Source organism: Syngnathus scovelli, chromosome 8 (genome assembly GCF_024217435.2).
Source record: "Syngnathus scovelli strain Florida chromosome 8, RoL_Ssco_1.2, whole genome shotgun sequence".
NCBI lineage: Eukaryota > Metazoa > Chordata > Actinopteri > Syngnathiformes > Syngnathidae > Syngnathus > Syngnathus scovelli.
Genome location: NC_090854.1, coordinates 16,981,720 through 17,006,703, shown reverse-complemented (window position 1 = coordinate 17,006,703; position 24,984 = coordinate 16,981,720). Strand labels below are relative to the sequence as shown.

The window sequence follows — 24,984 nt, the reverse complement described above, 5'->3', positions numbered from 1 at the left end:
GGGAATACTGTTCGCACGGGGCGACCGGCCCGGTGGATCTGTTTTTTGATGGAAAGCATGTCACCGCAGCAGCAGCAGCAACAGCAACAGCAGCAACAGGGCACCGCCACGGGTCGGAGCGACTCCGACTCTGTGGCCGGGAAAAACGCGCCGCTCCCGGATAATAAAAAGGTAGCTAGTCAAATCTAGTATTCACCAACTGTATAATGGTTTTGACAGTGTAGAATTGTTTTTAAAAGCATATTTGTGCCAAAACCCTTTTCTTTTTTTGACAATTGCATCCTTTGCTGATTGCGCTTTTGTGTGGAATCTGGAACTTTTGTGTTTAAATGGAAAACAGAAACTAACCAACCAACAAATCTAAATTATAGACTGTGTGTGCAAGACAAAACATTGCGGAGTCACACATGTCCCCTATTATCCTATCCTATTGTCACCTTTTTATGCTCGAATGTTTTAATTGTAAAATTTCGCAATTCTATATTACTTTCCTGGGCAAATTTGTTACAGTTCTGATATCTTTTTTTTGGACAAACATGTGACATAGTGCAAAAAAATATGTTAATTATAAATGTGATTATTCAGCACGGTCATCGTGATGCTTTATCAGAGAGACACATAAAAAAAGCACACGCACACACAAACAATAGATTGCTTAAATGATTGATGCATTAATCATGCTTAAAAAAATCACCCATGTTGATTACTTTTGGCTTCGTTACATCGACAAACGCACGCACAATATAGTGATGTCAACAAATTCTGCAAAACAGCGCTCCGTGCGGCTCTTTTTAGAACTGCAGTTTTAATCCTGAGTCGAAAAACTAGGCCCTAATTGATTTTTGAGTTAGAATTCCAACGCAGTTGTACTATTAAATTATGTATCGAAAAATAATTATATTTTACTGTAAATAATAAAAGAAAACGATTCATGTTGCGCTTTTTCGGGGGGTGTTCAGAATAGTTGCACCCTGGCGAGCTTTTTGCAGTCGTTAATAGTTTGTGCTCGGGGTCACCAAAGAGCTCACAAATGTCGAGTTTCCACATGCTGACGTTTATCTGCATTTTTGTCTCAATGACGGATGGGCTGCATGCTAGCATAAGTGCTAGCTGACAGGTACCTGTGTACAAGAGCTACACAAAAATAAATGCTGTGTTTTGATTGACATGAACCAAGAAGGTACTAATTTTATAATGTTCATGATCATTGTGGCTGTTTTAAAGTCAGTCTAATATTTTGGTGACAGGAGGCAGCCAAAGTATTCGAACCATGTCCCGTCGTGATGCAATGCGACGAGGCGATGTGCCAATTTTGGACTTGTTCCTCTTGTTATGTCAGAAGTGTGCAGCATGCCGCTTGTCAGCTACTTGACAAATGTTACCGTTGTCTTCAGCAAACACCATCATGGCAACACGTTCAAGACAAAATGTCTTTTGCCATCTTTCTCTGAACATAAACAACGGCGCCTTGACGGTTTGTTCCGTGACCAGACTTTAAGCGAAGGGTGTTATTGGAATACGCAACAACTAAATGAAACATTACTCACAGGCATATTTTTATAATCCTCTGGGAAAAACTCAGATTATTCCTGCAGCTCACTGAGAAGCCGTGACCATCTCCACGTTTATCCGTTCCTATCCTACACTTCCGTGAACATCAATTGTGCATGAAGGAATGTTGTCGACTTTGCGCAGAATCACACACACACGCTGATTGAAGATTGAAGTGGTTCAATCGAGTCAACAAAAATTGTGTTTCAATACTTTTTGTCCACAGACGACTTTTGCTTGCTACTTTCCATCCTGAGCTCAATTCCTCTTTTTTTCTTCTCCTCCGTTGTGGCCACTTCTCTTTTCCTTCCAGCCGCCACACTTCCCCTCAAAAGTCTCTTCTGCCACCCACACACACTCACACACACACACACACACACACACGCGGATGGATAAAAGTTGGCTTCCTGGTGGTATTTCCTGTGAGCACCAAACTGATCACATGTGTTTGTGTCTTCAATTTGTGCGTTTCTGTTTGTGTAGAAGATGAAGACTTTGGCTCAGAGAAGACAATCTGCTCCCTCATTGGTCATCAGCAAAGCACTGACCAGGTCCAGAAGCACATCGAGGTATGCAAACACTAACCTGCACATACAAATGCATTGGAGGACACGCTGAATGAATGTGCACAAATACACAAATACATGACCAGCATGCACACAAGTTCACACACACACACATGCTGTTTTATCTGCATTGCCACACTACGATATCATAGTTATTACGTTGCCGAGACAGCTAGCATCCTGCGCTAACACTTGACATGTGTTATGGTGCAACCGTTTTTTTACATTATATCGACTCCCGGGACAAAACGTTCCGTGAGAGGGTTGACAACCAAAGTTGAACGCCCAGGGAGAAGGCGGGGGTCATGTGACCCATCCAGAGCTCCGTAGGGGGGGGTGATTGACATGTTTATGTGATACAAGACTCTTTGTGGCACACGTGTCCAAATCCCTTCAACTTCCTCCTGATAAGCGGAGCCAAACGCGCCGGGGGGAACTTTAATTAGCCATGCCTGCACCAACCCTGTTTCATACACTGCCAGCTCTGAGAGGGAGAAAGAAAGAAAGAGGAGGATCGGTCGGTGTGTGTGTGTATGTTTATGATTAATTTCTGTCTATAATGTAAAGGCATGCGCATATTTCTGAGTGTGTGTGTGTTTGTAAAACAACCGGATCGCTCACACCTCAAGTTATATGATCACTTAATGAGCCTTTTGGGTTTGTTGTTATGCAAGCGAGCCTCACGCTTTCATCCAATCACATAAGCTCATGCTGGCTCACTGGTCTTCCACCACTCGAAGGAAAGTACCGGAGTGTGCACATCTGTGTGTGTGTGTGTGTGTGAGTTGTAACCTAGCAACGTGTTTTCCAAAAGGCAACACGACATTCTGACATCGTTAAAAGTGAAATTCAATAATACAGTGAGGTCACTTCCTGTCGGCCTGGCTTTCCCATCAGGAGCCCCCCCCCCAAATACACAGACCCCTGGATTTTAAGTTAGTGGCTGACGTCACGCAAACTCAATATCACACACACACGGGCAGTTCATCTACGTTTTTGTAACGCCATCATGCAGGACAATTTGGCAGCGTTTTTTAATGCCTGTAGCAGAAGACAAAAGAGGAAGTTTCACCCCAGACACGGATGTGAGTCAAGCGGGTGGGAAGAATGGAGAAAGTGTGAGTGTTCAACTTTCTGTGGTCGCCTGTCAATCAAGTGCTGCGAAGTAATTTAAAAAAATGTCAAATTGCTTGGCTCAAAATATCAAAAGTGAAATGTTTCACAAATATGTGATTCAATTAAGGCTAAAATAGAGCAGAACTGATGAGAGCAGCTTGAGCGCACGGGCAAACTTCCAGATGTTCAGCAGACCCCCAAATGTGATGATGCTAATGCGGCTTGAGGTGTGTCCGGCACACGTTCGTGCGAGGCTCCGGCGTGCGTTTGTAAACACGGAGGAGATGCAGATAAGCTGACATTATTTGTCCAAACAGGAAAGGACGGAGCTCTCCGAGCACTTCCTGACTCGGTTGTCACGACAACCGACCAATCGGAGCATAGCGACGTGAGGACGAGACGCGTGATGGTGGTTGTTTGTTTTCAGGGAGAGCTGCCTGACTCCGGTGAGTCCAGAGTCCTGCGGTCTGGTCCAGAGCTTCCTGAGCGAGAGTCCGGGCCAAGCCTTCCTGGGCCACGTTCAAGTCCAGATGAAGACGGGCCTGCAGATCCAAGACAGACATCTCTTCCTTTTCACTGACACGCTCGTCGTCACCAAGACCAAGTCAGTCCACGTGACTTCATCGCTTGCCTCCATCCTACTCTGTTTTCTTCATCTCACTTCAGTCTCCCTTCTTCCCGCTGACCCTCCCTACCTCTCCCCTCCCTCGTTACCTCCTCGACTTCCCCGTTCACCTCCCACCCTTTTAACCCACTTACTTTCTTTCTCCCTCTGAGCTCGTCTCTCTTTTTGGCCGTGACGTCGTCTTTCCCCCCTTCTCTCCCTCTTGAACTCCTCTAACCTCGTCAACTCTTCGCTATGCCTCCCTCTGCTAAACGTGTAATTATTTTTCGGCCAATTAAATCCATATGAAGCCTGGCGGCGATCAAAGCTCAGCGCGAGGGCTCCCCACCCAGAACAGTGCACCGAAATAGAAACTTAAAGAGCACGTCCATATTTAACACACACACACATGCGTGCCTACACACACGCACACAGCGTGAGGACACAGCAGGACCTTTGTGGTCGGTTCCATCCGGAGCTGACCCCTCGGCTATAATTGTCTTTATTACACAGTGGCTGGAGTGAACGCGGGCCAACTCGGAGGATTGTTTGACAAAATGGCCGCCGTGCATTGACGTGCACGGGCCGCAGTCGGAGCGTCCTCTGTAATCACGGCAGCGGCAAAAATGTTCATAAATAGCGCGCAATCATTCATTAGCGTTGGGTCTCTTTTAAGGCTTCACACGTGCTTGGCTTTTAGTCTTAACACCATCTGCTCGCACTGATTTCTCCATTTAAATGTAAATATTTTTTGAAAAAGGATAATGGCGGCACGGTGGTGCATCGGTTAGCACGCTGCCTGGGTTTGATTCCAGCTCCCGATATGGGCACTCTAAATCGTCCGATGTGATTGGCTGGCACAGAGGAAGAAAAGCAGTTTGGATAATAGATAAGACGTTATGACTTCCTCCCGCAGGTCTCCGTCTCACTTCAAGGTGAAGGCGAGAGTGCGCTCGTGCGAGATGTGGACGGCGGGCTGCGTGGACGAGGTGTGCGAGGGCAGCACCAGCCCGGAGAGAAGCTTCGTTCTGGGATGGCCCACCTGCAACAGCGTGGCCACCTTCAGGTACGTTCTATTCCATAGCTTGAAGATAGAAACCTCAAAATTGATGGAACAGGCCCTGAAGGGCGGCGCACCATTCCGAACAATCCTCAGCTAAACCGCAGCGCGACAGGCTAACATCAGGCGCACACACACATTTGTGTGTTTACACCATTTACACTCTCTGGCCTCATGGCAGCCAGCCGTGCCGTGACGTAACATTCTCGCATTCCGCCTCAGCGGGAATCGGCTCGTAGCTTCAGCGCAGCGTAACACAACGGCGTCTTTCGCTCCCTCTCGTCGGCATTATTCGTATCGATGGAATGCGTGTCATTTTTTTCGTCTCTCGTCCGCAGCTCTGAGGAGCAGAAGGAGAAATGGCTGGCGCTCATCAAAAGGTAGAAAAAGATTTTTGGATTTACTTCTCATGTATGAAATGAGTAAAAGTTTGGCAATGGGAGGATGAAATCTTTTTGTCTTCTAAATCTTTGACTTTCTTTGTCAGTCGTATCACCGAGGGAAAAGAGAAGGACGACCCCAAGACGGTCCCGCTCAAGATATTTGCCAAGGATATGGGAAACTGCGCTTATGTAAGATTGGTCTTCTGCTTAGGATTAAAATAATTATGATGAGTACTTGGGGTGGGGATGTGAAAAAGCAACCATGTGTGCGTTTGCTTAGGCCAAGACGCTGGCGGTCAACAACACAGACAACACCAACGAGGTCATCAGCATGGCACTCACGCAGTTCGGGATAGCTGTGAGTCCTGCGTTGTTAGAAACTTGAAATCCAAACCCTGTCTCCAGACCATGACTTAAAACCCAACCTTGAAACCTTAACCTTTGTTTGAAACCCTAAGCTTGGCTTGAAACCCCAAGCCAGGCTTGAGTTCCTGATCAAAACCCTAACCCTGTCTTGAGACCCAACCTTCAATCTTGTCATATAAACCAAAACATGTCTGAAGTTTTAAATCTCAACACTGCCTCGAAACCCTAAGCCTGTATTTTGTTTTGTAGGGTGACATGAAGGATCACCGCTTGTGGGTGAGCTCCAGTAAGGACGAGCCTCCGTACCCGCTGATAGGTGAGGACCACTAAATGCCTTCTTCTCACTTTAAAAGCTTTCATGTCCACGCTTCAACTCACCCATCTGGAATCACAGTGTGCCTTTGTTGTTTTTTTCAAACATTTCCAGGACATTTGTTCCTTTAAAGCTTTGATGTGGATTTCCAAAACATCTAGTCGTTAGGGGCGCGGCATTCATTTTTTTTGTGCAAATCATTCCCCCCTCCAGGCCACGAGTTCCCGTTCAGCATCAAGATGAGTCACGTTCGAGACGGCGGGAGCGCTAGCGGAGACGTGAGCGGTCCCTGCGATTGTCCCGAGGTTCAGCTCCTGGACCGATGTCTGCCTCCGGAAACCCAGTGTCACTTTATACTCAGACCCAGCAAAGTCACGCAAGGCACGGACGCCTTCACAGGTCAGCGACAAAAAACACCGCAGCATCAATGGCGTTGTTTTGATCCGCATAAAGTGGCGCCTTGAGACGCAAGTTTCATTCACGCCGTGACTTCATCATCTCAACAGCGTTACCTCAAACACTACGTCGCTCCCTGCCGTTTTAGTCCGTAAAACGATATTTTCAAAGAAACAACAACTCAAAAGTCAAAATCTGGGAGAAAAGCAAACTCATGAACTCGGAGGCGATATCGCAACCTCCTCTGCGGGGGAACACCCGAGAGAGAAAGTGATGTGTGTGTGCAATGTTGCCTCACTGCCAAAATGTTTTCACTCTGACTTTAAACCCCCAGAAAAAAGAGTGAGTAAGAAAGAATGTGGGAAAAGGGAAAATGGAAACGTGAGCAAAGATAACACTCTTGAAGGTCAGCGAGCAGGCGGGAAAAAGCAACAGCCGATGGCGGGTAAGCGATAGGGCAGGAAACGGGACGGGACGCGAGAAAGACAAACAAGATGGACGCTGACGGCAGGGAAACACAAAAAAAAAGTCCTGCCGGTGTCAGTGAGGCTTGGCAAGAGACTAACAATTTATGATGTAATCATGTGAAAAACATTTGAGCGTTTTAGAATTGAAATCTAATTTGAGGTTTACAGTAGGGTTTTAAATTCAAGCCTGGATTGGGGTTCCGGTTTCAAGCTAGGATTAGAGTTGTAAATTAAGGTTGTCCTGACATCAACTTCTTCCGCAGACGCTGCCCCGCCAAAGTCGTTCAAGCGTAAACGCTCTCTGATCAACTGGCCCTTCTGGAGGGGCTCCAGCAACCAGCTGGACGCCGCGCCCCCGCACAGTCCTACCTCGCCCGGCCCCGTCCCGGGTCACCTCTTCGGGCGGCCGCTTGCCTCCGTCTGCTCGGCGGACAGTGGCCTGCCCAAACCAGTAATGGTGAGCGCAGTCCGGGCAACTAAACGGAAATGCTATCAACTAGCATTGCTAACAGCTAGCATGTGTTGCGCCTCAAATAAAAAAATTCTGTTGTTAGCTCAAAGCGCTAACCTCACACTCGGCTGACTCCATGCTAACAATAGAAATAAAATGTCTTGGTTCAGGACATGCTGGTGTTCCTGTATGTTGAGGGTCCGTATACCCGTGGCGTGTTTCGGCGTTCGGCGGCAGCCAAGGCATGCCGGGAGCTGCGTGAACAACTGGACGCCGGGACAGACAATGGCGAGATTACAGGCCAGTCCGTGTTTGTTGTGGCTGGCGTCCTCAAGGTAAACAGGTTTCCTGAGGTGACGTTTAGATAGTTCCCATTGAGCCTCACTAACTACCATCCTACAAAATTGAAATAACCCTCAAAATCAAAATTATTAAATGTGTTTTTATCGCAGGACTTCCTTCGCAGCATCCCCGGCAGCCTGCTTTGTTGTGACCTTTACGACCAGTGGACGGCGGCTATGGAGAGTGAGGGAAGCGACGACGTGACCGACAAAGTCTACAGGTAGCAATAAGTTAGCCGCGAGCTAGTCCGGTGTTTCTTTGATCAATAGAAATGACGTCGATCGGCTGTTTTGTAGATTACTGCGCCTGCTGCCCGCTGAGAATTTTCTGCTGCTGCGCCACGTGGTTGCTGTGCTGCACCGCATCCAAGGCTTCGCTCACGACAACCAGATGAATGCTTTCAACTTATCCGTCTGCATTGCTCCCAGTATGCTTTGGGCCTCCATGCCTGGAACCCCCGAGATGGAGGGGGAAGGCGCCAAGAGGGTAAGAGAAACTTCTAAGGTAGCAATCAAGAAAGCTAAATGCGAAACTGACATTGGCTGTGATACAGACGTCTGTTCTTCCATCCAGCATATTCCTTATCAGATATGAGGTGTTGTATGCTAAAAGCTAAGCTAACATTTAACTTTGGATTAATCTTCGTTCCCCTGACAAGATAAACCACAAGGCTAATCTGATTAACATTTCAGGATGCTACAAGATAAAACAGCTCTTGATGCCTAACAACATGGCTTCTTAAAGTACTTGGACGTACAGAGATCTAACATTTGACGTATCGAGGGAATGCTAAGGCACTAAAGTTAGCACGCAATGTCAACAAGTCTCTTACTACAGTATGTTATTATTTTGGAATTACACTAGTTTGCTTTTCCAGTGTATGCGTGTGTGTGTGGACGGCCATCCAAGAGATGGAAAAAAATAATAAATAATAGTTACATGTCAGCAAAAATAACCTCAGCAGCCACAAATATCTCTTTGGCAAATACTCGGCTTTCGAAATTTTCCCTCACGGGGTCCGAGACTGTAGCCAAGTCTTACTGAGGCGCACCTCCACAGAGTCCTGGCTCGTCTCCAAACTGGACGGGAGTCATGTGACCGCGCTGTTATCAATTGTAAGATACTTGTGACGTTTGATCTCGTCAATATGTACTGTTGAAATAATTAATCCAAAGTACAAGGGGCATATTCTGACAGGTAAATGAGATAATAGGTCACATGATTTGTGTTCGAGTGTTCGTCGATTGCTGCAAATTGGTAGCTGTTGCAAAGGACTAAAAATAATTTGTTGCGATCGCATATAAGGATGTTTTGGCTTAATCTTTTCAACAAAAATAAGCAGAAGGAAAGAGGAGGATTAAGAGTATGTCACGAGGATAATATACACTCCGCTCGGCAGTGGCAGCATATTGGAGCCACATTTGCAAAGAACACAGTGGACGTCATCCAAAACCACAGAATGTGGATTCCTGGATCTCGCTCCTTCTAATCTGAAATCAGGCGACCGGCTTTTGTCTTTTTTTTTCTTTGTGAAAAACGGACAAAATGGTGACATCAGAGAGCAGGCTGGCTGTTTACGCGCAGCGGCAAACAGCATCCAGACGCACTAAGCCGCAACATCTGGAGCCAAACAAACAAAAAAGTGACTTGCGTTTCCATGGCGTCAGCGAGGCTGACTTGCTTGTGTAAACACACGCCAGCCTCTTCCTCTCAAATTTTACTTTCAATTTAAGCCATTTATTAAGATCCAGAACGGTCTCGTGAACGCCTAATGCTGGTCCTACACCAAACCACTTTCACGGTCTCAGACTAAAAACTGAAAAAAAAAGATTTCGAATTAGGGAAAACCTTGGTTGAACAACGATTTTCTTTGTTCAGTCGTGTTTCATGAGTTTGAAAAAGCCATGCCCCATTTTTGTTGGTTTTTGAATGAATTTATTCCGTTTTGGACGGAGGCGAAAATAACAGACTGCGGAAAAAGTGAAGCACTGTGAATACTTTCCAGATGCACTAACTACTGCAACTATCATCCCATTTATGTCTGAAAAGGATTTGCTGAAATTAAAAACATGTAAACTGGTCAAAGTGAAGAAAATATGCAATTCCTGCCCAGATTCTCAGCCAAAATGATGAGGTACCATATAGGGGGGGGGGGGTTGTGTTTACGCGGTCGGCTTGGAATGAGCGCGTGGGTGTTGAAAAGGTGGAAATTGTCAGAATGAAAATATGTGAGGAAACGTTTGGACAGCTGCACCGATATTGGCGGGGAAAAAAAAAAAAAGTTATTTAGGTCAGGAACTCCTCCAATAAACATGCCTCGTGAGCAAACACTCCACTAGTGTTGTCTGATGACTACGAGGTGTGTTTGGAGGAAGAAAACACACCTAACGGCAAAAGTTGCTGAATATATTTTAGGCAACGTGAAAAATGATAATTCAAGACAAATGTAGCGTATTTGCTAACGACATAGTGCTAAATGTTGGCATGACAGAAGATTCACCACTTCCTCTGCCTGTGCCACAAAATGGACATTTACTTGCTGGTTCAGCACTTTATCGGTCGGTCTCAAAACATTTTTTAAAATGTGTACATTTTGACATTAGTTCTCTCGCCTTAGGTGTGCGAGCTGGTGCGCTTCCTCATCGAGAATTGCGCCGCCATGCTGGGTGATGATGTCACTTCCCTGTTTTCTGCATTCAGCCCAAAGGGCGGCGGCAGCGAGCACAGCTCCGGTGAGAGATCAATTGTGTTACACTACTACACAAATATGGAACATTTACACATTCATTTACACGTGGCTGGTTCCAGATGCGTCGTCGTTCCAAATGAACGACTCGTCCTACGACAGCCTGGAGAACGAGCTGAACGACGAACCCGAGTCTCCGTGCCAGGACCAACTGCCTCTGCGCGACAAACCGGACAGCCGCAGCCGCGATTCAGTCCTCACGCTCAGCGACTGCGAACCGGACGCCGAGGGCCCCTCCGCCGACCTCCTTCTGCAGCTGCCTCCCCTGGCCAGGCCCCGTCGCTTCAGCCCCGCCACGCGCCAGCCTCGCGCCCGCCACGCCAACGGAGCATCCTCGCAGAGCGCCGGCCGGAGGCTGAGACGTAGCTCGGAGCCCGCCTTAGCCGTCCTTGCCGGGGGGCGCCAGCCGCTACGCAAGGCCAGCTATGATGCCGCCATGGAGGGAGAGGAGGAAGAGGAGGAGTTCCTGGAAAAGGAGCTAAATGGGCTCCAACTGAACTCTGAGCGTGACCAGAACGGCGGGCGGCGGAAGAACAAGCACGTGCCTCCGCCTCCGCTGCGTCTAGACGCCAGCTGCTCGAGTCTCTCCTCGCCGGCCACCTCCCCTACCGGTTCCTCGCTCAGCTCCTTAGATTCTGCTTTCTCACAGTACTCCACCGATTATGGCATCGTTCCGACAGGAGACGGCCCCCTCCGGTCTCCACGCTGCTCCCCGCCGCAGAAGGATCCCCGCCCCGGCCACGGCGCCCACCCCAATATGTGGCTGAAGAAGGACCGTCGCCTCTCTTTGAAGCAGCCTCCCAACGGACATGCGAGTGAGGAATCGCCGCCCACTGGGACCCAAACCGCGACGCCCAACCGGCGGCCCGGCAGTCCTCCGTCCTACCAGCAGGCGCTCCTTCAACTACAGTGCACCTCGCCCTTCTACAAGGGGGCGGACAAGCCTCTAACGGTGCGAGAGCTCCGCCTCCTCCACAACACAGGAACTGACGCCAGCCAGCCCCCGATGGGCGTTTTCTACGGACAAAGTGCCACCACTCTTATACTAAAACGCCAGAAGTCTCACTCTCTGACACCGCCTGTCCAGAGCCGGACTCTGCCCCGCCGCCGGTCTGAGCCTTCCTGCCACCCCTCCAAAACCGCAACCCTGGACAGACCCCGGGCCCGCCTGAGGGTGTCGGACATTGAGCCCCTGTCGCCCTCCGCCGACCGTACCGTGCAGGACTACTTTTCGGCAAGTGGGGACGCGGCGGGCACTGCGCGGAGGAGCCAGGAGGTGGCGCTAGCCATCGCCCGGGCCAAGAAGGAGTGGCGGAGTCGGCAGTGTAGCGAGCCGAGATTGGATGATTTTGACCAACTCTTCTTTGCCGAAGAGTCGTACGTGTAACTACCAACTTTGTACATAGCCACTTTTTACCAGCTTTGTATTACTCACTGTTGTCTAAATAGCATTTACGGTACCAGGGTGGGAGATTTCCTATATTTCTAAAAAGGTACACATGCACTTCCTGCTTAGCGCCAAAATAAGATGCGGTTTTGGTTTTGTTAAAATGAATGATACCACAAAAAGAGGCAAGAGACGTTCCATTTGCATCCCGCCAAAATAAGAGCATTTTTACTTGACATTCTGACAAATTAAGAGCACGAAACACAGTTAAAACCTTTAAAAAATGACAGTCTTCCGCAAATTGAGGTGCACTTGCTGGTGCCACTTGTCTGTGCAAAATAAGAGCATGCAGTTTCCAAATTGTGCTTTGAAATTTATCAGATTTATCCTCAGCACACAAAAAATGTATAAGATTCTTTTAATGATTAAATCAAGCCGACAAATATGTATTTATTAGGAGTCCCTGCTTCTGGGTTTTTTAATGTGCTAATTAGGGAATTTTCCAATATATTATCTTGTATAAAAAATGAATTCATTTTGTAATTGTAAGATTAGTTCCCCCCACATTGTAAAATTGTATTTATAATACAGAAATATATATGATAAATATAAATATGATCTTTGCTATGTAATTAAATCAAATTGTATTTTTGTACATGTGCTGCTGCTGTTGCCATAGAAACTATATTTGCTACATATTTCTATTGTGTACAACATTTGAATAAAATGCTCTCTTCCAAGATTCCTTTTGATTTTAGCTGTACTGTTAGCTTTTGATAGAATAATGAAATCAAAAAATATTTGATAATGACAGCCCTAGTTTCAAGTCAGGGTTATCAGATCTTTGTGTGCAGCAGTAGGAAAAAAACAGCATCCCTGGCGACTGGCTGAATTCTTTACCATCTATTTAATTATCTGTTTTATCAAATCTAGCATAATTATTAAAAATGCATTGTAAAAAAAAAAATCAAGGGGCATTTCAACGCCGGCTAAGAAGCTGCCTCCTAAGTCTTTGTGCGGAGTCGCCGTCAATCATAATTCCAGCTCGTAGCTCTGCTGGTTTGTTATGTAAGGTCCACAAGAATGTCTGCGGACAAGACCCGGCAGCGTCTCCTAATTACGGCGCTCGGCGCAGCAGCGGGGCCGTATTTGCGATTTAAATACGGCCTTTGACACCGAAGGGAAAACGGAGCAAAAGGCAAATTGTGTTTGACTGACAGGCCTGTGCTGTCCTCTGTGGGGTCTGTGGGTTTTGATGACCTAGGACAGAAGCTCTCATGTTTTCTATCATTTCTCTTCAGTCTCTCCTCTTTCTTGCACACAATCAACAACATAGTAGGCAACTTTTGGCGCTAGTACCGATACCTGGTGTCGATACACGTCCAAATGTTGAGGGTTTCACGTAAAGGTGTTATATTACGTCATCGGCGTTTTGATTTTGATTGTTTTTTTTTCTTTTAGAGTGAATACAAATGGTTGCAACACAGGCCACACCTATCTGTCAGACTATGAAGGAATGTGACCTCTGCAAAGGTAAACACTCAGCGTTAGCCACATATTGAACGTACACTTGAAAGACAAGTCGTGAATGGCAAAAAAAAAAAAGATCAACTGTAACTCGGTGTTCTTATTTCACAAGATGTATAATGGTCACACATTTGCCATGTAATAATCACTGTGGACAATGCATTAGGTACACCTGACTACAATATTTAACAAGCCACGATTGGGGTTTAAAGTCAAGTATGGGGTTTAAACTTTGGAACTAGGATCGGCTATTGTCGCTCGTGCGTCGTGACGTCATCCATCATGACAGGTCAAACAAAGCAATCGTCGACAATCTAAAGTCAAGACGTATTTAAAATTAGTCCATAGCCAATTTCTGAGGATAAATGATGGTTTTGTAACGCTAAACAGTGGTGGTCTTTTACTGACACCGTGTGGACAAAGTTGGAAACGTGGCGGAGGACTTGATGAGTCTGGGTTGCCTTGGCGACGATGACGTGTCGAGGAAACAAAACGACCGCACGGTAGCAGTGTTTCACAATGTAAAGATGAAGCTGAACGTGACAGCCTACCTCCAAATGCAAAAGGTTGTAATTTCGGCTGCAAATTTAAACTTTAAATACTGTCACATCAATCTTGTATTTAGCCAGAAAAATATCATATTTTCCAAGAAAATGTGTTGTCACCTTTTTGCCCACAAAAAGTCTACTTAAGGCTATAAAAGCTATATTGTACCTTATAAGGTTACATGTTATTGAACTTAAAAAGGTTAAAAGACAACTTTTAACCTTAAAGAAAAACTTATAACTCGTTGTAGCGTCTCTGAAGTATTTAAATACCCCAATATACCAACTTTTTCCTGCTCATAGTTGAACTTTCTTATGCAATATTAGGAAATAATATGCAAGTTGAGCTTGTTGCAGAAGGGAGGGGGAGTGCAAGGCGAGCAGAGACAAGCGAGGCGAGAAGCGAGTGAGGCTGAGGGGGAGCCTGCTCACAGCTCACCACCACCACGCCTCGCTATCAACTTAGTCAGCCATATTGCTACGTACGTACATACGTGACTTTGTGACGAGTCTTACCCCGTGTCAGTGAGCTCCGTGTCCGGTCATCGCCGTCGAGCCAGCGGGCTATTTTTATCCTTGTGTGGATATATAAAGCGACGGCGCCCGGTTCAGGAGGGAGGAGGAGGCGCAGAGTGGACCGCTGGTAGCGGGGTGACAACACTCCATCGTAGGCATCCTTTACCTTAACGCGGCGCGGCCGTGCTGGTGAGTTCCAACCGGGGCTGATTGCTTTTGTCGACTTTGGATATTCGCCGCTTCTTCGGCGTTTTGCGGCACCGACTTGAATGTCATTTTGGAGGTGTGTGGAAAGCGGTAAGGTGTCACAGTCGCCGCCGAGGAGAGGTGCGTCATATAGCGGCCAGGCTAATTAGTTTACTCTCCTGCACACTGGGGACATCTCCGAGGAACCTTTAAGGACTTGAAGTCGCACTGTGGCGCTGACTCACGCTTTGAGATCCCATTTTAACATGTGGCTCATTCAATGTTCTTTGAAGTGGGCTTTGAGCAACTTTTTAGTCTACCTGGATGGCCACTGACAGCTAAGAGTCCTTGTCCGGTGGTGGTGCCGTGGTAACAATCCCTCACAGGCATCACAGTGCGGTCGAGCTGGGACTTTATCCCCTTATCATCTTGGGACAATTCGTTTTCCGGCGCTGACTTTGCGCACATTTTAGAGACGAGTGGATACTAGGCAAGGTGTCACTCTTGTCGCCGAAGTGAGGTGCGTCATTATCGGTGGAGCTAATTGGGTACCCCAGCACTCAGGAGGCACTTCCGGGGCACGTTTAATGACTTGCAGCCGTGTTCAGGAGATGGTTAATGTCCGAGATATTATTAGAAGGCTTCTTTGGGATGGTCACAAGTCATTTAAGCTGCTTTTGGGTCTGGGGACCTACCTGGCTATCAACTGGATTAGCCGGCTACATCTGTTGACGTTAATTCGACTGCCATTGACATGTTTGAAGCACATTAAGGTAGCCCGAAAACATTTGTTCCAGTGAGTCATCTTCACTTCCGTTTTTTCAAAGCCGCTCTGAATCACAAGCCATCATCCGCTGTTTTGGCCCGTTTAGCACGTCACCAGCTGTCATTTAAACGCGGCAGTTAACTAGGCGGCACCGCCGTTAACCAGCCAAGATTTCTGTCGCCTCAAATCCAAGCGGTGAGTTTAAAGCACACCGATTGGCCAATTGAGCTCGGAAGGACATTGTGATTGGCTACGTCGCTTGTCTGTTACGACGCTTCGGTGTCAAAGCGAAGCAGTGTGTTTTTTGATTGGCTGCCTTTTTTTGCCGTTCACGCCTTCTTGTTCAGTCGCTTGGCAGTCCTTGTAATATGGAATTAGCAAATTTGAAAGTAAAATTGCATAATTATCAATTTTGATATTTCTAAATTTGTGTAATAATCCTTATAAAATTATCACATTTTCCTGTCGAGGTTAACTTTATTCAGGTACAGTTTTGACTGTTCTCTAAATTATAAACAGAATGTAAAGAGTAAACGAAAAGTTTTATTCCTGTAAAAATTTCGCATTTTCAGCTGCATATCTGCCCATTGTAAAGTTTTTTTTTTTTTAAACATGAAGTCAAACACTTACCAAAAACAAGATTTCCAATAAAGAGTAAAGTGCTCTCTTCAGAAATATATTCTTAAGCCAGAGTCACACACACCAGTTATTTTGTTCATCTGATGAATTATATGTATTGTATATTAACAAAAAATACTAGAACACTAGGCCAAAGTTAAGGCAGGAAGTGTCAGCGGAAATGGAAATTTTAGTGTTGAGACTCGACTCAACTGTGAGGTGCCTCATACACCGTTGCCACGACACAAGCAATTATATAGCAAATATATCTAGACTATTCTTGAAATATAACATTTTTTTTCTGTTCAAATAAATTACCGCATAATATATTTATTAGAAAAAAAAGAGAAAAATTTAAAATCTATTTTGGATGATTATGTAAATCATAGCCTGACCTTTTTTCCCTGTAATGATATATATATTTTTATTTTATATAAACTCTCTGTGTTTCAATAAAGACATACACCAGCACACTGTGTTCCACCGTAGGTGTGTTGCCATAAAGCCCTGGACATTAAAATGATTAAATTGATGCGGAACAAAGCCGATTGGCAACGTCGTTCCTGCCAAATGTGATTACAAAGCCAAGTCGGTGCTAGAAAATTACACAAGGTAATGTCTAGTGGACCGACTGGACTGATTTTTGTAAAAAGTAAAGAAAATCCACGTTTTAAATGTATAATAGAAACAATTTTTAATTACGAGTCAAATTATTCAAAGTACAATAAAACACAAAGATAGGTGATATTTCAATACTGTCGGCTGTAACACCGGCCGTCTCTGTGGTTTCCTGTTCTAGGCCACATTTACCTTCAGGACTTGTCCTAAAAGGAAGGTGTCAAATTGAAGTCACTCTGCTTTCTTCCTAAAGCCTGGATGGGATTATAAAACTGACAAGATCCATTTGAATATGTAAATCCCTCTTGCAATAAAAATGTAGGAAAGTTTGAGAAGAAAGTGTGACCTACTTTTAGCTGTACGACTCTTTGGTCAAGTTCCAAACCTTTTTTTGTTCCATTACTGACGCCGTCGTGCGTTTTGTCGTTGGCAGGAAGACGAAGGACGACTTCTTTCTCTTTTTTTCAGAAGCAGAAGACAGCCTGAGAGAGGATGAAGATGCCCAAGCCGGTGAGTTTCTCCACCGCGTAGTGCACAAACGAGGGTTCCGGCAAATCACGACAAGTTAAAACACTCAAAAATTTTATTTATTTATTTATGTAATCATTTATTATTCACAGGAGTATGACGATATGCTAGAAATGATTATTTTTTTTACCACAAAGAGTGAGAACGGCTGTGAATGCCGTGAAGGGAAAGCAAGTGAGAGCGTGAGAGAGAGAGAGAGGCACTTTTTTTGAAGTTCACCTGCCATATCCAATGGCACCCTGAGGGAGAACTGCCAGTCTGGTTACATTATCCCCTGGTGACCCCTACGCACACACACAGGACCTTTTCACCGCCTGCTCTGTGCGCTTTGGCGTCTTGCAGCGCTTGTTCAAAACACGTCTCCGTCCTTAGCTTAGCTTTGTTAGCTGCGTGTCAGGCCATTAATAGAACAGGAAAATTAATGACTTCATCACTTTTTGTATGTTTTCCATGTTTTATTGGCATTTTTTTTATTTAAGTAATATAATCTTTTTTTCTTTTAGCCAACTTTTTGCAGTGAAGTCCTTTGTGTGTGTTCACTTACTCGAATTTAATGATCATCTCGTCCACCTCTTATCTTAATCTCATGTTTCATTTATTATAAAGCCTGCGAGCGTCCCACAATGCAACGCTTCACACACACACACAACACACACCAAAAGCAACTTGATCGTTTCCTCTTGCTTACGTGATGCGGCCGACAGAGCTGATGTAACGCAGCGGCATTTGCTTGCAAGGTGTTGCTACATCTCATGAAAGAAAAAAAAATGTCGTTAAAAACTACAAAAGGAAACCCAAACGTGGCAATAATAGTACTTTTCAGTGAATAAAAAGCAAAAAAAAAGGTAATTTTTAAAAAATGTATTTCACATTAGAGAAAACGTGGGGGGAAAAAAATAAATCACTTGACAAAAGTCATTTTATACACACTTGATATAAAATTACAAGAAATAAAGATTCAAATTTTCACTCAAAAAATACCCTGAAGTTGAATGCATAACGATGTGAGCGTGCGTGCATGTGAGGATGAGGTGAATAAGTTTGCCGCTGCTGCCCTTGCAAGCCTGCTAACCAGCTTAGCTTTTAATTATGGCTGTCTGAGTCTGGACACGGACACACACAAACAATGTCGCCAAGCGGTCCTCCTGCACTTAACACAAAACACACGCCTTGGCCCACATTGTTACGAGGCAAGGCGGCACAAGAGAAAGCACAAAATGCAGACTTGTCTTCAATTTTCCTCAGTGGCCTCGTGCAGGCCTCCATTGTGTTTCCACAATCTGGAGGTGGTCAACCCCGAAAGGCAATCTGGTTAATCCGGCCTGACCGCCTGCTTGGCAGCGTCTGTCCGCTGACATCTTGCACTGTGATCCAGATTAGCCGCCCCGGGGCATTTGAAGAAGTGATGCGCTGGAGATACTCAAAATGGCTTGGCGCTTAGCTCACTGAATGTCACCCGTTTAGGCAGCAAACTAGCCGGGCCCACCTTCTGGTGACGCAATATTACAAATTTATAGAGGTGGTGGTGTTGGCGCAAGAGAAAGGAGTTGGGGCCTGAATCCATTCAATAATTCCTCCCCGAGTAGCCAACGACGCTTCACGTACGCTTTGTTTGCATATCGTGGAAACCTTATCAACAAGCTGCAGCCTTGCACGCAAACTAACCTCAAAGGCAGCACATGGCCCCCGTTCTCCTGCTCTCACACTTAACGCACACACTTGACTTTTTATGACATCATCTTTGTCCTGCAGACGAACGTCCGTGTTACCACCATGGATGCTGAGTTGGAGTTTGCCATCCAGCCCAACACAACAGGCAAGCAGCTCTTTGACCAGGTCAGCACACACACAGTGAAATGTGTCAATACAAGATCATCGAAATCATTTGACTTGCATGTGGACAACATGCAAATTCCACCAGGAAGCCCAGAATTAAAATTTAATATATAGAATTCTGGCCCCTTTCTCATAATATCATACAGTACATAATAAAAAAAAAAAATACCCCAAACACAACAACAATCCTTCCTTCCTTCCGAGTCATCTTTTGTTGTTCCATCAAAGCAAAAGCGACACTGGCAATGTGTGCCAGTAGGTGCTTGGGTCGCTTTTGGTTCTATTACGAGCCTGACAAAGATCTCTTTGTGCCTGTATATTTGTGTGTGTGCACTCACACACGAGTTAAAGGGCGGCTTTCAACATTGTTCCGGGGCCTGAAAGGTTTCAGTGATGTAGAGGAAGGAAAACAAATGAAAGGGGAGGCTTTCGTTTTTTTTTTTTTTTTTATGGGTTCTGCTTTTCACAAGAACGTCACGCAGCCGTGCCTGTGACAATACATGTCACCTTAAATCAGTCATGAAGGTGACCTGTTGGATAATCAAATTCTGCAGGATAAAAATACACCACGTGACGTGATTCTGAGGTGCCGAGCTATACGACAACGTTGGTGGAAAATGTCCTTCAATCTCCATTTTGTAATCTCTCGGCCCCTGTAGAATTAGGGCATCAGATTGTCAGCTTCAGAGTGACTCGTAATTGATCATCTATGTAGGTACTCTGGTTCCCGGTGCAGCCAAGGAAGGCGATTTGGAGGTGCCCTGAGCTAAATTTCTTCCCAAATAGCAAAAGTTGTTGTAGAGATGCGTAACCCCGTCATCAAGCGAAAACAATCCGACTTGGTGACAGATTAATTTGACTAACCTGGAAGAAGCTCACTCCAATCACTTTGGAAGTGTCCTTGACTGATGAGTTGGAAAATCTCTGATTCATAATTACTAATACATCTTGGCGCCCCTGTGAATTCAAGATTCTCAAATCTCATACTAAATTTAAGATTGGGGAAACTAAAAATAAAACAAACACCCACTTGTTGTCCAGGTGGTGAAGACTGTTGGCCTGAGGGAGGTTTGGTTCTTCGGCCTTCAGTACATCGACAGCAAAGGCTACGTCACATGGCTGAAGCTCAACAAAAAGGTGAGCGACATGGAAAATTCCCTTGAAGGCAACGCCAACCTGAATGCATCGTTGTCATTTTGGATTTTTTTTTTTCTTTTCCTACCCAGGTTACGCAGCAGGACGTGAAAAAGGAGAACCCTCTGCAATTCAAGTTTAGGGCAAAGTTCTTTCCAGAGGACGTCTCGGAAGAGCTCATCCAAGAGATCACGCAGAGGCTCTTCTTTCTTCAGGTACCTCCTTGTACCGGTCGAAACGTGCTGTCGGCAGTTAGAATATCAGAATATCATGCTAAAGAAACTAGCATAAATGCTTCCTGTGCTTATTCTTTCAAATTTACACGTCAAGCAAAGGTCTGCTGTCATCTAGTGGTCAACAGCCGAATTACACCCAAATCAAACAGGAGGCAGAACACCGACATGCTGTAAAAAATCCGTGTTGTATTTTCATTTTGCTCCACACAGGTGAAGGAAGCCGTTTTAAACGACGAGAACTACTGCCCCCCCGAGACCGCCGTGCTCTTGGCCTCCTACGCCGTCCAGGCCAAGTACGGCGACCACAACAAGGACGTGCACAAGTCTGGCTACCTGGCGGCCGACCGCCTGCTGCCACAAAGGTACAAACGCGCAATGAGAGCCGCCCTTTTGTCATCGCGGTGACGTCTTGTCTCGTTCTGGCTGGCAGAGTTCTGGAGCAACACAAGCTGACAAAGGAGCAGTGGGAGGACAGAATACAGACCTGGCACGAGGAACACCGGAGCATGCTCAGGTGGCTGCTACCTACCGTTCAATATTTCATCAATAAATACATTGGAGGTGTCCGAACTTAAATACGATATATGCACGCAGGGAGGACGCCATGATGGAGTACCTGAAGATCGCTCAGGACCTGGAGATGTACGGCGTCAACTACTTTGAGATCAAGAACAAGAAGGGCACCGAGCTGTGGCTTGGCGTCGACGCCCTCGGGCTCAACATCTACGAGCACGAAGACAAGTAAGATGAAATGAGCGCAAATCAGAGAACTACTGATTTGCGGATCTTATGACATCAAAGGCAGTCGGGTTTCAATTTTTAAAATGCACAAAATGGCTCTTTTTGACCTACACTTCTGCTTTTTAATACCTTCTGACAAGTATGGCATTTATGTGGCTACATTGCCCCCTTGTGGTGACAATGGAAGGTGACGATTGACTGGGCATTTTTTCTCGAGCCTAATCATAATTTGCAATATTTTCATCAGGTTGTCGCCCAAGATAGGCTTCCCGTGGAGCGAGATCCGAAACATTTCCTTCAATGACAAGAAGTTTGTCATCAAGCCCATTGACAAGAAAGCGCCGGTAAATAAATACCTTACTTTTCAAATGTTCTGCATATTATTTTTTTGGGTGGGGAAACCTCGAACTTTGTGCACTGCAGGACTTTGTGTTCTACGCGCCTCGCCTGCGCATCAACAAGCGCATCCTGGCGCTGTGCATGGGCAACCACGAGCTCTACATGCGGCGCAGGAAGCCCGACACCATTGAAGTGCAGCAGATGAAGGCTCAGGCCCGGGAGGAAAAACATCACAAGCAGATAGAGAGGTACAGCAATGTTGCGCCAGCCTTCCCGTCTACTCGCTTCTTGATGTCGTGCCCTCGATCGATCCCCCTCGGTTCAGAGCGCAGCTGGAGAATGAGAAGAAGAAGCGCGAGCATGCCGAGAAGGAAAAGCAGCGCATGGAGCGCGAGAAGGACGAGCTGATGGAGCGCCTGCGCAACATCGAGGAGCAGACGCAGCGGGCGCAGAAAGAACTGGAGGAGCAGACCCGCAAAGCCCTGGAGCTGGAACAGGAGAGGAAGCGGGCCAAGGAAGAAGCCCAGCGTCTGGACCAGGAGCGGAGGGCCGCCGAGGAAGCCAAAGCCGCCCTCGCGCAGCAGGCGGCCGACCAGATGACGACCCAGGAACAACTGGTACTCTCCCCCCCTCGCCATTCGTACTTCTTATTCACACTTTACTGGTGATGATAACGTGCTGTGATTGACAGGCTGCCGAATTAGCCGAGTTCACCGCCAAAATCTCGCTCTTGGAAGAAGCCAAGAGGAAAAAGGAGGAAGACGCCACTGAATGGCAGCACAAAGTACAACTTGACAACACTAACGTCTTTACTTCAAAGGTCCCATGTAAAAAAAATTGCTTTATTGGGTTTGTAAAGGTCATTTAGGCTGTTGTTTTGCATAAAAACAGTGAGGGAGTGGATTTTGATAGCATGGGACCTTCAACGTTTAAAAATGTTTAAAAAAAAACAGCCACGCTTCCTCTCGCTCAGGCCATGGCGGCGCAGGATGATTTGGAGAGGACGCGAGAGGAACTGCGAATGGCCATGACATCGCCCACTACGGCGCCGCACGAGCATGACGAGCACGACGAGAGCAACGAAGAGGCCAGCGCCGAGCTCTTAAGCTACGGAATCGGCAGCCAGCGCAGCGAAGAGGACAGAGTTACCGAGGCGCACAAGAACCAGCGTGTCAAGAAGCAGCTGCAGGTCAGGCCACCGCGTAGAGCCACAAAATAAGGGGAGAGGGGTGTATTTCGAAAAAATTCAGTGCAACTGTTCTATTTCTTGGTCAGGCGCTGAGCTCTGAGCTAGCGGAGGCTCGTGACGACACCAAGAACACGACCAACGACGTCCTTCATGCCGAGAATGTGCGAGCAGGCCGCGACAAGTACAAGACGCTGCGGCAGATCCGACAGGGCAACACCAAGCAGCGTGTCGACGAGTTCGAGTCCATGTGAGGGCGCCGCACAACAAAACCTCAAACAGGGACTCTCGCTTGCACCTCGCCAAAAATCCGCCAATCCCCCGACCCCCTAAAAAAAAAAAACGTCTTTTTACCGGCCAACAAAAAATGGCCGACCTGCGCGGATGACTCTAGCTTTAAATGTCGCTCGCTCACTTTGATTTCCAACATTTTCTTTCTGGCTAGGATTCTTTTAAACCATTCTGTGTCCTGTGTAGGGTCTTCATGCATTTTGCTTTGATTCCTGTTCATGTGGCTCATCAGCTGACCCAGTAAACACGCAAACCAAACTCAAGCGTCTTGAGCCTTTTTGTGACCCTGCTTGTTGTTAGCAAGGTTAGGTATGTTTGAATTATGATAGTAAATAGAGAGGAAAGTGAAATGGGCAATACGTTAGCCTTTTCTTTCATCTTGATTAGTTTTGAGGGTATAGTAGTAACTGGACGAAATGTGGAGAACAGAAAATACTTTTTTGAATTGCTTCAACATGACAGACAAAAAAAAGTCTATTTGCAGCGGTACAAAATGTCTACTTTTTTTTCCTACTTGTCATAGTTTTACATCTGCACTTTCACCAAGTAAAGTCACTTTTAAGTTGGCGTTCTGCCTTTAAAAGTCATTAAAGCCACGAAAGGTAAACTGGATTTCCAATGAAGCAAGTATACACACTAAAAAAAAACAAAAAAAACAGTGGTGATCAAAACATACCCCAATCGAGCGTTGGCCAGCATTGATGAGTCTCTCCGGGTGTGTTGACGCTGGTATTGGGCTTGCCTCTGTGGCTGATGCCGCTCCAATCTTCCACAACCCCAAACGTTTGCCCTCCTCACATCCACATTTTCCAAACGAACGCCGCGAACAATTCTGAGCGAAAACACCGGTAGTTTCAAGGCATTGACTCATTCAAAATGTATTTGACTTCCTGTCAGCCAAAGTTCACCACGGGTTCAATATACTTTTTCCCAGTACAAAGCACGTGAGTCCCTCTAGTGGCATGGAGAAAAATGACATCAACGCAAAAATAATGCAAAAGAACAAAAATGGCTTATAAATGTTTATTTTTGAAATTCTTTTGTTTCAAACCACACTACACCATCTTGTCTTTCAACCTTGGTCCCCATTTCTTAATATTTTAGTTTGATGTTTCAAACATTTTACAATTATATTTGATGTTACAGAACATTTGTCAGAAATACACAAAGACGTCTTATATATTCTCATATAAATACCGTTACTAGGATACAATTTGTATCAACAAAGAGGTAGGAACATGCGCCAACCAGGCACCAGTTTTCTCCACGTTTACTGAGGCAAATCTTTTATAATAATTGTTAACAATTTCACGTGAGACAGCTAGAAGTGCTTCAACAAGAAAGAAGGCCGATTTTAAATACTGACAAGCTAATGAAAAGACTAAATTTGAGGTAAATCTGACCTGGCAATGTACTACCACAAAATACCAAAAGAATTCCTTCGGAACTAGCAACTTCACCCCAGTATAAAAATCTTTGCTTCTGAACTAGGAATTCTGAACTCTAAACTTTTATTGGACCATGTTTGTAATTAGAACCATTCATTTAAGGGAAGTACCAAAAATTAAAGAATTCCAGGAAGTTTAACCATTGAGAAAAGTTAATAAATCTCTTTCAAGGACATTCAGAAAAAACACAGCATGATTTATAAATAAATCCAAAGTTTTAGCTGAAAAATATAGACAAATTCTAAAAAATGCTGTGAGCCAATCAGATGTGGGAGTTTTGAGGAATATTTTTTTTCTTAACTTTTCGCAGGTACTCTGAGTTTCACTTCAATTTTCCGAGGGAAAGTCTACACTGATGACACTCACACACAAATAGTCCGAGGTAGGCTGTGTTATATCTCTCGTAAAATACCCTGATATGATTGCCTGAAAAAAAAAGCCAAAAGTGCCCAAATCATAATACCAATAATATAAATAACTTAAAATATAAGAAATAAATAACTTAGGAATGCACTGTTACCCTTAAAAGCCTCGACTCCCAAACCATATCATCCAAAATGTAAATAGCAGAAATTCCCATCTTAAGTGCTAGTATAGCATATTTATGTATTCATATGTACTACCGGAAATAGCACTCGTACGGTGGGCGTTTTCACAGTCCTGGAACTGGAAACTTCCCCAAGACTGTAAACTACGGCCCAGAGCTCAGAAACCTTGCCAT

General features: G+C 45.5%; 2 protein-coding genes and 1 long non-coding RNA gene across 8 annotated transcripts; 2 read left to right on the top strand and 1 right to left on the bottom strand.

Annotated features, from left to right (window-relative positions):
- Window positions 1–28: 28 nt before the first annotated feature.
- Window positions 29–12,488, top strand: LOC125973893 (rho GTPase-activating protein 20). The gene is made up of 15 exons (XM_049728595.1): window positions 29–171; window positions 2,035–2,120; window positions 3,661–3,837; window positions 4,754–4,903; window positions 5,236–5,277; window positions 5,385–5,469; window positions 5,561–5,638; window positions 5,896–5,962; window positions 6,173–6,358; window positions 7,086–7,279; window positions 7,444–7,608; window positions 7,726–7,835; window positions 7,912–8,101; window positions 10,233–10,347; window positions 10,424–12,488. Exons 1-15 carry the CDS (start codon window positions 49–51, stop codon window positions 11,746–11,748), a joined length of 3,093 nt encoding a protein of 1,030 aa, XP_049584552.1. The 5' UTR covers window positions 29–48; the 3' UTR covers window positions 11,749–12,488.
- Window positions 12,489–14,447: 1,959 nt separating this feature from the next.
- On the top strand, window positions 14,448–23,073 carry LOC125973900 (radixin). 2 transcript variants are annotated; one of them, XM_049728615.2, is made up of 14 exons: window positions 14,448–14,525; window positions 16,958–17,034; window positions 18,805–18,888; window positions 19,930–20,025; window positions 20,115–20,237; window positions 20,469–20,620; window positions 20,689–20,772; window positions 20,853–20,999; window positions 21,247–21,343; window positions 21,423–21,586; window positions 21,664–21,955; window positions 22,030–22,122; window positions 22,312–22,527; window positions 22,614–23,073. In XM_049728615.2, exons 2-14 carry the CDS (start codon window positions 17,017–17,019, stop codon window positions 22,776–22,778), a joined length of 1,731 nt encoding a protein of 576 aa, XP_049584572.1. In that variant the 5' UTR covers window positions 14,448–14,525; window positions 16,958–17,016; the 3' UTR covers window positions 22,779–23,073. The 2 variants fall into 2 exon arrangements, with proteins under 2 accessions (XP_049584572.1, XP_049584568.1); XM_049728611.2 differs by having other exon boundaries at window positions 22,030–22,158.
- On the bottom strand, window positions 16,586–23,727 carry LOC137840535 (uncharacterized). Of its 5 annotated transcripts, XR_011087257.1 has the most exons (7): window positions 23,492–23,727; window positions 19,919–20,264; window positions 19,753–19,845; window positions 17,741–17,801; window positions 17,272–17,336; window positions 16,875–17,006; window positions 16,586–16,796 (listed from the first exon to the last, which is right to left on the bottom strand). It is a non-coding gene; the product is annotated as an uncharacterized lncRNA (long non-coding RNA). The 5 variants fall into 5 exon arrangements; XR_011087259.1 differs by lacking the exon at window positions 17,272–17,336 and having other exon boundaries at window positions 17,709–17,801; XR_011087258.1 differs by lacking the exon at window positions 17,272–17,336.
- Window positions 23,728–24,984: the final 1,257 nt, after the last annotated feature.

Bases quoted from the DNA above. Each gene is read 5' to 3' on its own strand.
- LOC125973893 (XM_049728595.1), top strand. From the start codon at position 49: ATGGAAAGCATGTCACCGCAGCAGCAGCAGCAACAGCAACAGCAGCAA. The intron at 5,639-5,895 runs GTGAGTCCTGCG...TTTGTTTTGTAG, and splicing joins TCACGCAGTTCGGGATAGCT to GGTGACATGAAGGATCACCG. The intron at 8,102-10,232 runs GTAAGAGAAACT...CTCTCGCCTTAG, and splicing joins AGGGGGAAGGCGCCAAGAGG to GTGTGCGAGCTGGTGCGCTT.
- LOC125973900 (XM_049728611.2), top strand. The intron at 18,889-19,929 runs GTCAGCACACAC...CTTGTTGTCCAG, and splicing joins GCAAGCAGCTCTTTGACCAG to GTGGTGAAGACTGTTGGCCT. The intron at 21,000-21,246 runs GTAAGATGAAAT...TATTTTCATCAG, and splicing joins ATCTACGAGCACGAAGACAA to GTTGTCGCCCAAGATAGGCT.